The sequence below is a fragment of the Hydra viridissima genome, unplaced genomic scaffold (genome assembly GCF_058129835.1).
Source record: "Hydra viridissima isolate aposymbiotic clone 2 unplaced genomic scaffold, HvirCarnegie_v1 scaffold_12, whole genome shotgun sequence".
NCBI lineage: Eukaryota > Metazoa > Cnidaria > Hydrozoa > Anthoathecata > Hydridae > Hydra > Hydra viridissima.
This window is the reverse complement of record NW_028324311.1, coordinates 10,513,794-10,528,159: the sequence shown is the minus strand read 5'-3', so window position 1 is coordinate 10,528,159 and position 14,366 is coordinate 10,513,794. Positions and strand designations below refer to the sequence as shown.

Sequence of the window (14,366 nt, the reverse complement as noted above, 5' to 3'; positions counted from 1 at the left end):
TAATAGAACATAGAAGTTCTATGTGTAGAAAAAACTGAGGTTTCAGACTATAGTAGTAAATTTCAAGACAAAATGGAAGCTTTAACAGATAGTAGGTATTAAAAAAAAATAGGTAAAAAAATAAAAAAGATTTTAGTTAAATCCTCTTTATTTTCTCAGCTTCAATTGCAAGACTAATAAATCACTAAGTTTAGATTAGTTAGTTGTTTTTTTTTTCAACTTTGAACTGATTTTTGGAAACAAGGAAAAGCAGTGATTGAAAACCTTTCGAATTGATTTTAGATATTTTTTTTCACGTTTTCAAGTTTTTAATCCAGCTGTACAATTTAAAGCTATTTAATTGCCATTGTGTAACAGAACTGCCTTTAAACTTCTAGTTGAAGAGTCATTTAACAAACGTCACTCAGACTTTACATAAACCTGTGAAATACTATTGAAAAGACCTTCAATAATTAAGTTTACAATAATTAGAATTCTTATGAATATTTAGATTATTTGAATAAACATAAAGATGAAGAATACAAAAAAAAAGTTAATCCTAAAAACAAACTTCTAATTATTTTCTATGTAAAGCAAAAAACAAGAAAATAAATAAAGAAGATAAAGTTTTTATAACTTTAAAAATGTAACATACGCAATTAAACTACTTTTTCTAAACAACCAAACTTTTTATTTTTCCTGTACTTCTAACTTTTCATGAAGTCAAGTTTTACATAAGCACACCTATCAATGATTTAACTATGTAACTAGTAATAGAAGATAATTGATAAGATGAAATATAATTACAATAAAAAGATGAAAAACGATGAAAAAAACAGAGAAGCAATCAGAATAAAAAAAACCTTTAAAACTCAATGAAAGATAGAAGAGATCAAAATGTAGAATAAATTACTGATCTCAAAATAATATTTAACATGATATTTATTACATTAAAAATTATAAGTAATAATTCTTAATCAAAATATTTAGACAAATGGATAAAAACACTGATGGAAAATTATTCTTAGCAGAATTTATAGAGGGCTCTAAGAGCGACCCATCTATTGTTAGATTATTACAATGCGATCCTGCTGGTAGTTGTCGTTAGTTTCACATTCAACATTTTGTAAAAAAACCCCATCTTGCAATCAGACGCGGTTCTTATTGTGATATACTTTTTCGTCTTTATTTCAGTATGAGCATCTCATTAATTATAATGATAAGCTTTTGAAAGAAATTCCACTTAATGTATTCTTATTTTAGCTTTTTCATAGATTTTTTTCTCCTTAATATCTATTTTTAGTTTTTCAATCTGCCATATTTTATTGTTTCTCTAAAAAAAGCTCGTAAAAAAAAACTTTTTGAACTTTTATTAGGATGATAAAGATCTCAAAATTGAATATCTTGACCCCAAAAATCTCTAGATAGCTTCCCTAGAAAATTTCTATAATTTAGAAATAACTAACCTGCCCGGTGGGAAATCGGCTAGCGAATGGCTAGCGATATTCGTAACGATTAAGACAGCGATTTGGCCACGAGGATCGCTAGCGACAAGTCGTTACGATAAAGACAGCGATTTGGCCACGAGGATCGCTAGCTTTTTAAGCTAGCGGATCGCTAGCGACAAGACTTTACGATAAAGACAGCGATTTGGCCACGAAGATCGCTAGCTTGATAAGCTAGCGAATCGCTAGCTAAATGAGCTAGCGACCCGCTAGCTAATTAACGTAGAGAATAGCTAGTGAAAACTCCTAACAATAACTACAATTTTAGGCTAGAAAATATCGGTTAGGCTAGAAGATATTCCTGAAAAAATCGCATGCTATATTTTTCAGGGGAATGAATTATAACCATTGAAATAAGATTGCATTTATAATAAATTAAATACAAAATGTTAAAACTGGTTTCAATAAAAAATTATAAATGTTAAAATCATTATAAAATGTTAAAAAAAAATGCATGAATTATTTTTAAAAAATAAAAAAAGCCATTAACAACTAAATAATTTTGCTGAAATTAAATTAATAATATTAAAAGTTATTTAAAAATATATATGAAGAATAAAATAACTAAAAAAAAAAGGTGAATAAATAATAAAACAAATTTAAAAAATAATTTAACTGGAATCACTACACGAGTCAGTGTTTAATTTTCGAATTTTTCTAACAGGACTGTTTAAATCATTTGTTAACGAAGAATTTCTCTTTCTTGTTGCAAAATATCGATCTTTAGATTTTTTCAAGTGTTTTGCAATTAAGGTAGTCATACTGAATTCAGTAGCAGTTGGAAATAAACAGTGAGCTGCATCAAAAATCAAACTTTCGACTGGTGCTATAAACCTACGCTTTTAATCTGCACCAGTTTGATTGATGCTGCAACATAGCTTGTCTGTTATGCAAGTTTTTAAAGCATTTTTTAAAAAGTCACTTACATTTTCCCCACCAATTTGCTTCATCTTTCTGCAAATGATATCTTTATCATTAGAGTTTTTCTTTTTTTTTTTTTTTCTAGTGAGTCAAACTCTTCAACTGAATTTGCTGGTAAATAATCTATATTTATATTTTTGTTATTACCATGGTTAGTGTCTAAAAGTGAACGTATAGTACGCATTTCTGTTTCCAACCTAAAAACTTTTCTGTACATGGCATTCACTATAAATTGAATGCCTTCAATTTATAGGGTTCAACATTTGCTTTCAGAATAAAGGTATTTATTTGGTCTACCCCATTTATTTGAGATGGTAAAAAAAAAAAAAAGAAGATGAGTGCAACAGTGGTTGAATTTGTGAAACATACTGCAACTCTGATGGAAACACTGTCTGTGTAACTGGCGAGTCATCTACTTGATCCATTGAGGCAGAGACAGACAGAAAGTTCTAAAACAAGATTAACAATGATTATAAACACTCTTAAATGATATAAAAACTCTATCACTATATTCTAATTATTTTATACTGATTCTTTCATTTAAAAATGGTAACTAAAAAAACAACAAACAAACCATTCAAATGAAACCAAATAAAAATTCTTATTTTCACAAATGGGATAAAAAATTATTAAAAATGTATACTGAATTGGAATCGGGGAGCTTTGGTGGCTCCCACAATGGCCATGATTGTAAAGACAATTCTTCAGAAAGGCTTTTTCTTTTCTCTTTCCGTTTGTAGATTTATAGGAGTTTTCTTGTTTTTTTTATGTATTAAATTCAATTTCTACTTCTGATTCTGCAGTGAGAATATGCTACAAAACAAATAACTTTTTTAGTATTTGTACAATCATAGTTTTATATGTACAATAAACATATACAAAAATCTATATTATTAAGAAAGCACACCAGAAATCAAAATAAATACAGATCATAAAAATTAAAGTACCTAAATCAAATACTCAACACATTTTCTGCAATACTTAGTGTATTGATTACAATATAAATAATTTATTAAGTTGGTTTAAAAACACTCACATTCAAAGGTGGAACGCTCTGCCTTTTGCTTTGACCCACACGAACAACAAGTCTAAGGAGCCCATTTTTAGGAGTAAAATTTTTTTACTACAAACTTTTGAATTTTTTGAATAAGCGATTTCATATCAATTCCAACTGAAACGTATAAAATAAACAAAAAATACAATTTTGTAACATTAATTTACTTTTAAAAAATGTTACTACTGAAACCTTTTTTACCTTTTAATTGCAACAGGGTATAAAATACTTATCTGCAATATGCATGCCACATTTACATCATCCTTATGCATTGCTTTTATTTGAAGGTCATCTTCTGTTAAATCATCCATAGACCAATTTTTTAGTTTCTCTGACATTTTTCTGTCACAGTTTTTTTAATTCCAGAACTTCACTGTTACAATACAAATATAAAATATAATTCATTTGAAATAAAGCATTTGTAAATTGCATTTGTTATGAGCAGCACCACGGTACTTTCCAGTCAAATGGCAGTGGTCTAAGACTTTATCATCTCTAAGATCTTTATTGCAAATGTGATAAATTGTTGCATCTTCATAACTTTTCTCATCCTTATCAGTCATCACTTTCTTTTTTTCTCAGAGATGTTGTAGTAAATCGTTATCGTTCCAAATCTTTTTAAGGTCTGCTTCAAGCATGTTTATGAACTTTTTAGCCACGTTGTCATCATCACTTTCTGCTGTGTACATAACAGGTTTTCCTTTATAAATGGTTCCATCGAATTTTTTTTATCGAAATAAAAAATGATGTGATGATACGTTTCTTCAATGTTCTCTAATTCGCATCGTCGCATATTTCGTCGCATATTAGGTCGCATATATCATTTCATGAAATGTTTCTTTGTACTGATATGGTATAATGTATCAATTTTGTTAAATAATTCATACAAACTTTTCAAGTCGGCTTGTGCTTGAAGTTCATTTTTTTCATCTTTTTCATCTGAGAATATTTCTAATCTTTTCATTCATCTTTTCAATCATATTTTTAACAATTTTTTTAATAGTCTTATAAACCCTATATCTAATCTTTTCAAGAATCCTTATATTCTTCTTACTAGGAAATGAAAATGTTAAGTTTATCATGTTTATTATTTTTTCATCCGTTTTATTAATCAATGAAAATGCTGACTCTATAATTTCTCCCTGATTTTTCTTCAAAAAATCACTGATCGAAAATATTGTTGGTTCTTCTCTATATTCAATGATTAACTTGTCGCCCAATTCATCAAATATAATGGTTGCGTCAATGGTGTTCATCTTTTTTATTTTCGTTGGAATTTATTTAACTCGAATTCATTTTTTTTATTTTCAGCAACTTTTTTTCAATTCTTCAGCAACTTTTTTTCAATTCTTCAAAAAAGATTTAAAAAATCCATGATAAAAAATGTTTTAGCAGCAGGAGCGCAAAATCTTCCCATCCAACCAGATGAAGCTAATTTTTGAAGCTCTTCCTACTCTTCTGCGATGATATCATTTTCCGACTTTTCTTGCTGCCTTCTCGCTTCTTGCATCGAACTAATTCTATCCATTTCATTTTTAACCCCTTTCAATTCATCTTCTAATTCTTTATTTTCACCTACAAATGCGCTGAGAATAACATCAATTTTGTCTCCTATCTCTCTCATTAATTCACATATCTGTTCATCTCTTTCTATAAGCGCATCACGCGACGAATTTTCTAATTCTTTATACTGAGGACCTTCAAGTATCCTCAATACACTTAAAAGTTCATTTCCTAATTTATCCATTTCAATATTTAATCTATTAAGCTCAACATGATCTCTTTCCCTCTGGCGATTCTCGTTTAATTTATTTTCTAACAGACACTTTCTTTCATTAAGAAAATTAAGCCTTTCTTGCAGTGTAGTCATCTTTTTTATTTTCGTTGGAACTTATTTTTCTTCGATTATTTTTTTTTATTTTCAGCAAATTTTTTTAATTCTTCAAAAAGAATTAAAAAATTAAGGAGCAGGAGCGCAAAATCTCTTATCATTTCTTCCGGCAAACTATTCGTCTGACGAATCATCTTCAAAATCTCTTTCTATCCCTCTTATCGTTTCTTCCATCCCTATAATCACTTTTTCCGAACTTATTATCATTTCTTCATAATCTTTTATCTCTTTTTCATGCTGCCTTCTCGCTTCTTCATTCTCTCTTATCGTTTCTTCATTTTTCTTATCGCTTCTTCACCTTTCTTTTCGCTTCTTCATGCTTTCATTTCAATTTTTTAAAATCTATTATCGCTTTTTCAACCTTTTCAAAACTCTCTTCCCATCTCTCTTCTCGTTTCTGCATCGAATTCATTCTATCCATCTTTTTTACTTGAGCTGGGATTTACTTAACTCGAATTCAACTTTTTTTATTTTCAACATATTTTTGGAGCAGCGCGTCCATTTTCAGTTTTCCAGACATTTTTTCAAGAACGCGTCTGTTCGCTCGCTCTCAGCTTCTCTCCGTCCGATCGCTCTCAGCTTCTCTCGCCTTTTCAAATTGCTCCACTCTCTGTTGTGCTCTTTGATTTCTTTTTCCATTCGCGAAAAGTCATCCTCTTTTTCTTCCCACAACATCGCGTAAAGCTCGTCTCTTTTTTCATCGCTGTACATTTCAGGAATTTTGAACGAGTCGCTTTCAGCCTTAAACGCAAGAGCCTCAAGCTGTCTTTTTTTAACCGCATCAGTCTCTCTTTTGCTGCACTCCAGAAAAAACGGGTGAAACGACATTTTTATTTCAGAATTTCTACTTTAAATCCGTTTTCATCCACTTTGCCGTTTCGCTTCTCCAAATAATTGTTGCCGTGTCCCGTCTCTTTCATCGCTTTGTAAAGAGAGCCGTATTCGATCACTTTTCCTGTTTCAGCGTGAGTTATTTTTACAGCCACGGGATTGTTTCGGATCGAACGGAGCCTTTCGTATTTGGAATCTATCGGCTTGACGTCCTCCATCATCGCATTTTTGTCGATCAAATGGTTCTCCAGCGCAATCATTGCCAACCCCATTTTGCTTTTCGACGTTTTGGAAACGCCATTTTCGATAAGTAAATTTTTCAAATCCTTTTTCGTATAATTCATCCTTTTATTAAAGACCAATTTATTTTTCTAATACACAACGTTCATTCGGTTTCCGTCAGATTTGATTCTGAGCAGTTTGTCAGAGATCACCACGGCAAAGGCTTGAGTGTCTGCAGGAACGTTTGCGTTAAAGGTGGCCTTAATTTGCACATCCAACACGGTCGATTTTAGCCTTTCAGCCTGCTTGCTCACGTCAAAAACGAAAAGAGGGCAACTGTGTCTGCAATTCAGCGTTGTTAAATTCGGCTGGGCAATAGTTTCGCTGATTCCAAAAATCTTGTTGTCAAACTTGCACGCGTCTCTGTAAGCTCTCGAAAATTTGTTGTTTGTAAAGGACAAGTCGTAATCCACAGCAGGGTACCTTTCGCTGTTTAAAGTGACGTACATGTTTTTCAAATCGCAGTGGTTGAATACGAAAGGGTTCAAATCTTGACTTCCGTCTTTATTGGTCTGAAATCCAACAATGATGTACCTCGGTCGTTCACTGGCAGATCTAGCGCTCAACCTCCAACTGAATGTATTGGACACTGGCACGGCAATGGTGTCGCACTGTCTGGATTTAAACGATAACGGCACATCCACTTTGGACTCGATGAGTTTGTAAAGACTGTTGTTTGCCATAACAGAGGGAGTGACATGAGGCATGAACAAAGCAATTTGCTCAAGGTTACTTTTCCCGCAGCTGTTGCTTCGCTCTTAAAAATCGCATCAACGTCGCTCTTTCTCACAAGAGTGATCGTGTGCTTGAATCCGTAAAGAACTTTTTCGTAATCTTCGCAAAAACCAAAAATGTGTTTCAACGGAATGCAAAATGAAAATGTACCTTTTTCAACAGGCTGCTTAATTATGAAATCTTGCCTTTGACTAAACCCGCTGTTATTTGCAAGATCGGCAAGGGCAGTGCTGTCTCTTTGCTACAGCTGATTCATTCCTTCCGACACTTGGTACTCCACCGGATATTTCAGGAAACCCAGCATGGTGGTGGCTTGACCAGGACTGTATATGGTTTCAATCTCTTGATTCGACAACTGATAAGAAATCTGACTGAACAGGTGCATGATGCCGGTGTTTGCAAGAGCAACCGCATCCGTATCCGCATAGGAAGTGCCGTCTGCTTTTGTCAGCCTTCCTTCAACCAAAAGGTACGCCTCACAGGGAAGCGTGAACAAATCTTGTTGCTCAATGTTGATTCTTATCTCCCCGGCCGTGTTTAAATTAGTGCTGACCGGTTCGTATTCGTGAAATTCAAATCTCTCAATTTTTTCATCAACGATGATTTCTTCTGTAATGTTTAAAACATCGGAATTTGCCATTTTTCTATACAAAAGAAAAAAATTTTTCAGGTCCTCAGACAATTTTTATCCCGCTTCCCATTTTCACCAGGTCTTGGATTCGGATAGCGTTTTTCCTGGACAACTTTTTCGGACGCAGAGAACCCCCAAGAGAGGAATAATCGCTGCTAATCTTTGGAGCTGCTGCTGATTCAACCATTCCTGAAATAATGTCTTTGCTTTTTTGAGTAAGCGGAGCAATAACTTTCGGATTCGGAGTTCTAGTCTTGGCATACACCTTTTCTAACGCCTTTTTGCCTTTATCAATAGCCACGTCTTTAGCAGTCACAATCGCCGAAGAAGCCAGCTCTTTTCCAGCAGATTTTGCAGCTGTAATCGCTTCTCTTCCCAACTCGCTTTTTGCAATTTTACCAGCCAAAGTAGACGCTGCTCTCGATGCGCTAGACGCTGCTGCTCTTTTTAAAAAAATTTCTTAACGTGTCAATGATACCACCTCCTCCAACAACGTGTTTCTTAACATATCTGTTTCTGTAAATGATCATTTTTTAATTGATCGAGTGCACCAAGTCTCCCCCTTTTGATAAATTTTTGATCGACTCCACCAAATCACCTCTTTTGTTGTTCCATTGGACGCATGGGAAGAAACAAACTTGCATTTGGTCGTTCCGCAAGAGTCACAAGTCCCTTTCAACATATGTCTGTTGTTTTTTGTCTTCTCGTTCTTCAAATGAATGGTTTCAGTTTCTCTTTTGCATTTAACGCAGTACATTTTAAATACAATAAAAAAGTTTTTCCTAATACAAAATGGAAGTCGTTGATTTTTCATGGAATATAGGCAAAACCAAAAGATACAACAACAAGCTTTTGCCAAGAAGCATTCGAGGAATCATCGTTGGAAAGTCCGGTTGCGGAAAAACAACGTTGCTACTCAATTTGCTGCTTAGACCTGGATGGCTGGATTATAACCACTTGCAAGTCTTTGGCAAATCCCTTTTTCAACCTGAATACAAAATACTCAAAAGCTCCTTTGAAAAGAAACTGCCGAAAGAAATCATTCTCCAATTGTTCAACATTCAAAACAAAATCGAGGAAGAAAACGCATATCCTGAAGCCGTCATTGAAGAAATCTCTAAAAAATGGAACAGAGAAACAGACATGGAATGTCAATTTTTCGAAAGTGAAGAAGACGTGCCTGAACCAGAATCCTTAGGCTCGACCAAAAACAATTTAATGATCTTTGACGATTTGCTACTCACCAAGCAAAACAAATGCGAAAAATATAACATCCGAGGAAGACACTCCAACGTCGACTGCTTTTACCTCGCTCAAAATTATTTCATGCTCCCTCGACAAACCATACGAGAAAATGACAACTTTATTTGTCTCTTTCGTCAAAGTTCAAAAAGTATCAAACACATTTATTGAGAGCATGTTTCAGATGATATGGGAATTAAAGAATTTAAAAAGTTTTGCAAATACTGCTGGTCTCAACCCCACGGATTTGCCGTCATTGATTTATCCTCCAAAAAAGACCATGGAAAATACAGAGGCGGGTTTGACGATTTTTATTTTCCAAACGTATAAAAAACATGTCAGGATTTTATTTGCTTGCAAAATCGAAAAATGATGCACCCACCGTATCAAACAGCTCCATCAAAACATACTTTGAAAGGCCCATCGAGCTGGATTTAAACAAACAGTACGAAATGGCTCTTGTGGGACTCGAAACCTATTGCACCTACCCCAACATCACCTCTAAAAAAAATGTTTTCAGATACAGTCCAAACGCTGGCTCAAACAGCTACACCATTTACATTCAAGAAGGATCCTAAGACATCAACCAGATCAACGAATACCTTCAAACTGAAATGCAAAAACAAACAGGAAACTTGTACAAAGTAGACGGAGTCACCATTACAGCAAACGAGTCTTCGTTGAAAGCCGTATTGACCTTTGGAAAGCCTACAGCAACGACAAAATACTGGGTCGATTTTAACGTCAATAACAGCATAGGATCGCTGTTTGGATTCGACAAAAACGAATACACCTACGTTGAGAAAAAGAAGACCCTGTTGACCCTAATAAAGTCACAAAAGTCATCGACATTTACGAGTCTGAAAACATCGTAAGAATTGAAGATACTGCAGTGATCCGAGTAACCAACGACATCATCGGCTCGTCTTATTTAGACGGAAAAACAACAAACAACATTTACTCCTTTTACCCACAGGTTGAACCCGGCTACAAAATTGTTGAAAAACCTTTTCACTTGATATACCTTCCCATCGTTGTTAGCAAAATTTCAAGAATGGAAACGCAAATTGTAGAACAAAATGGAAACTTGATCGATTTTAGAGGAGAAGACATCATCGTCAGGTATCACATCAGAGAAAGAATTTCCTCAAATCTATCCGATCTTTTCTCCGGAAGCGCTTTCAATCGGTAATTCGAAAATTTTTTTTTCCTTTTCCATTAAAAATGAGCAATTATCAAAAGATCAAACTAAACATCTCGCAAGGACAAGCTGAAAAAATTAAAAAAGCCATTCAAGACAAAACCGAAGTCAGCATAAAACTCACTCATTCAGATTTAAAAGGAAATCAAATCATCGCAGTCACAAACACCCAATTGAAAAAAAATAGAAAAGCCTACAGCAACGGAAAAGGAGTCACGCTCAAACTTAGCAAAAAACAACTCATGCACAACTCTAAAATGGAAGGAGGTTTCATCAGTGCATTACTCCCTTTTCTCGGCACTCTAGCCGCAAGAGTCGTCCCTGCTCTTGCTACTGGACTTCTTGCCGGTGTTGGCTCTTCTGCCGGTTCTGCCATGGTCGACAAAACCGCTGGACGCGGCATAGTTTACTTGAACAAAAACGGAAAAGGAATGAAATTAGCCGCAGCTGGCTCAGGCTTATACTTAAGACCCTGGTCTAAAAGCGTCAACGGAGACGGGCTCTTCTTAAAAACTGGCAAAGGCTACAAATCTGTTGGATCCGGTTTACTGCTCGGACCCAATTCACCCTTCTCAAGCATTCCCTTCTTAGGCGCCATTCTCTAAAAAAGTTTTTATTTGACAAGAATAAAAAATCTTTCAAAGAAAATACACTTTTACCGTCCCCATTTCTCCTGTGGACGAAATCATCAACGTCTCTCCCACAAACACATCCAACATGCTCGAAAAAGAAACTATTTTTGAAACTCGATACAGCTGATCAGACTTACGCACCAAATCAAATTTCACTTCATCCTCAGTTTCTTCTCCAAACTTAAAGCTCTCAGAAAAAACACCGCTTGTCTCCATTGAAAATATCAACACCACTCTAAATTCAGAGGTCGGCTTTATCATCTTACACATATCGCTAAACCTAGAAGCCAAAATTCTTCTCTTTGACCGAAAAGAATAGCGCTCACTCAAATTCACGTTTTGAACGCTTTCCGTCGCCACCTTAATATTATACGAAAACTGGTCTAAAGATCTCACGGCGATTTCCAAACTTCCCGCATTCAAAACCGACAAAGTTAACTCGCTACCACTTTTCACCGTTTTAAACACCTTGCTCATATAACTCTCAATACCCACATGCAACGGCTCCTCAACATCAAGCACGTACTCGTCAAACCGATCTGCAAAAAGTTCCACTTTAAACATTAAATTTATCGTTGTTTTTGTTTCAACACAAATTCCTTCTTTGCTTATCTTCAAACACAAACAACGCTTTCATTTCACCTGCATGCTTTGTTCTCGCTAAAAACATTTTTTTAAAAGAAGAAAATAAATTTAAATCATTGCGGTAAGAAATTTTTTATCACAACATAATCATGGCAAGAATTATTTTTAAAACTTAACAAAAAGAAACTTAACAAAAATAATCATCACAAAAATATTTTCCGGCAAGAAATTTTTTAGAACTTCTAAACACATTTTTTTTTAAATAAAAGGTAAGTCATCTTAGAAAAACATTGAACCCCCCAATATAATAGGTATCAATGCGATAGAACCCGCATTCCCTAGTAGTGGCGTCATTTGGTGCCATCCATATAAATCAACATAAAGTTTAGCCGTCTCATTTGCAAAATTTTCAAATTTTTAAAAATTAATTTGATGCCCACTCGAAATTGCTTCCAAAATGACATTAAATTTTTTTATAAGAGTTATATCAACCCCTGGGATGCGGGAAGCGGTTAAGGGATCGGCGAAAAATCTTCTTGGTGTATTCCCATCATTACTGTTTTTAAATCCAGCCTTAGGAATATCAACCAACAGCCCTAATTCATCTTAAAAGGCATTTTGAATTTTTTTGTTTTCGCTATTACTTTTTTATTTTCTTCTCTTCTTGCTGGTTTTACCATTTTTTTATTGGTATTTTATACGATATATGCAGCAAGGATTCAAAAAATCGGATTCTTGCGTGCAGTATTGATGGCCCAAATTTCAGTTCTCTACGCATTCGATTTCATCATTCGTTACGTCTTTGCTCTCCCTAATAAAACGTATTCTTATTGGTCGGCAATACCTTGTAGATGATGGTGCTGGATTTTGCCAATGCACCTTCTTTTGGTAACCAATATGGCATATGAGCCGTAGGAGCACAAAAGAACTTTGAAATATGTTAGCGTCGCTATCGTCGCTGTTTTGAAATTTTTCTTTAAACGTTTGTTGTTGCGAGTCATCACAACCCTATTTCGAAATCAATTCTAAATTATTTCTTTCTTTTTCATTTAAAGTTTTAATAACTTCGTTCAAATAACAACATAATCGCCTAGGCGTGTGATCCAGAAGATCTTGTAATTCAATTTCTGAACAAGATTCTGTAACTTTTATCGATTCTTCTGGTGGATAACATTCCACTTTGGCTTTTTTTTATAAGTGAATAACATGGATAGATATTCTTGTTGGCTGCATGAATAATTTCATATTGTTTTTTAGTCATATCAGCTTCCACAAAAATTGACAACGCTTCTGATGGTGTGTGCTTTTTAATGATATCTTCAGTAGATGTGTCACTTTTTCTATATTGTTTGGCTTTTGTTGGTGTAAATAAAATTTCCTTTATAACGTTAGATGCGTCACTGTTCTCTGCAGCACGCTGACTCATTTGAGCAGCATACATTAACTCCTCACAAGGTATATGTTCCCTTAAAACCCTTGTTTTTCGCCTTCTCGTTGGTGAACTCGATTCACGAAATTCTTTGACGGTCGGCAGGGTTTTGCTACTGTCCAAGTTGGTAGAGCTATGGTGGTATTGAGCCATTGTTTGTTATTTTTTAAAAAACGCTCTCTTTTACGGCTTGCGTCTTCCCATTTTTGTTTAAGTTGGAACTTAAAAGATAAAAAAATGAATTTTAGTGCACTTTCTTCATTTGCAGGGCATTTAGTTATGTTTTTAAGGTGTGCTAATAAAAACACGAATTTGTCGTCAATTTTTTTCTCGGAACTTTGCTCCAAGACTTTATAAAGTGATCGTCTAGTCATCTCTATTGTGATAGCTTGAGGTTCTACAGTAAAAATATGAATTAGATTAAATAAAAGTTTTAATCACAAAAAAAATGTTATTGTTTTATTGACTAAAAAATTAAAAAAATCTTAGGGCGCGTACATGCGCAACTTTTTTTTTTTTAAATGGTAAATAGAATATCTAAGCTTTACCTGAAGCACAAGCTCGTAGCTTAATAAGGCTTAATTGATATTCAAAAACACTTTTAATTCGTGTATATAAAAAAAACCATTAAATTTTTTACATCAAATATAATTGATGAGAAATGTGACAGTAACATATAAAATAGAAAAAATAAATATACCAAAAGTATGAGCTTACCTTCTTTTTCAATATCCATTATGATTTTTAAAATTTGCCACTAACCACAAACTCAAAAAAATGATTTGTAATGATGCTCGTCAAAAAGAACGTAGAAAAACAATTTAATTCGTTACCACAATTACTCGATTTTTAAAGCTGCCCCAATAAGGTGGGAGGGAGATGGGTAGCCGAAATGACCATTTAGGGATGTAACCTTTATTAAGCTTTAACAATGCACCAATAAAAACAGATTTTGACAAAATTTTGGGAGTATTTTTATTTTTTTCGACGTCGGAAAAAGCCTCGACTATCCAATAAAAATATTTCAAAATATTTTTCTGAGCAGCGATACATAAAATGAGTATGACTTTGCTATTAATCAAGAAAATTATTCTCTTTTACTTGAAAATATTGATAACGAAATTGAAATAGTTGTGGATGATTTTATTGAGATAGATCTTGAAGAGTTAGCGGACTTGTTATCGGAGGATTTTGAATTAGAGCTCATACCACCAGCAATTCCTACAGAGAAGCTGATTGCAGAAGAAGAAACTAAAATGCTGAAAAAAACAGAAGAACGCTTAATAACTAAATTTACCTGTCCGAAATGTCACAATAAATATCTTAGAGAATCGAATTTTAAAAAGCATGAAAAGAAATGTTACATTCGCACTAAAGGTGTGCTTATACTCACATGTTGTGGAACTTAACGTCTAAACTGGTGCTAATTTATATTTGCAAATACTCCC

General features: G+C 34.0%; 1 protein-coding gene and 1 pseudogene across 1 annotated transcript; one reads left to right on the top strand and one right to left on the bottom strand.

Moving 5' to 3' along the window:
* Positions 1–1,888: 1,888 nt before the first annotated feature.
* LOC149881217 (uncharacterized) lies at positions 1,889–7,260 on the bottom strand (annotated as a pseudogene).
* Positions 7,261–13,572: 6,312 nt separating this feature from the next.
* On the top strand, positions 13,573–14,350 carry LOC149881216 (uncharacterized). Its single transcript, XM_090067952.1, has 2 exons — positions 13,573–13,623; positions 13,980–14,350. The coding sequence occupies exons 1-2, from the start codon at positions 13,573–13,575 to the stop codon at positions 14,325–14,327; spliced, it is 399 nt and encodes a 132-aa protein (XP_089924078.1). The 3' UTR covers positions 14,328–14,350.
* The last annotated feature ends 16 nt before the right edge of the window (positions 14,351–14,366 follow it).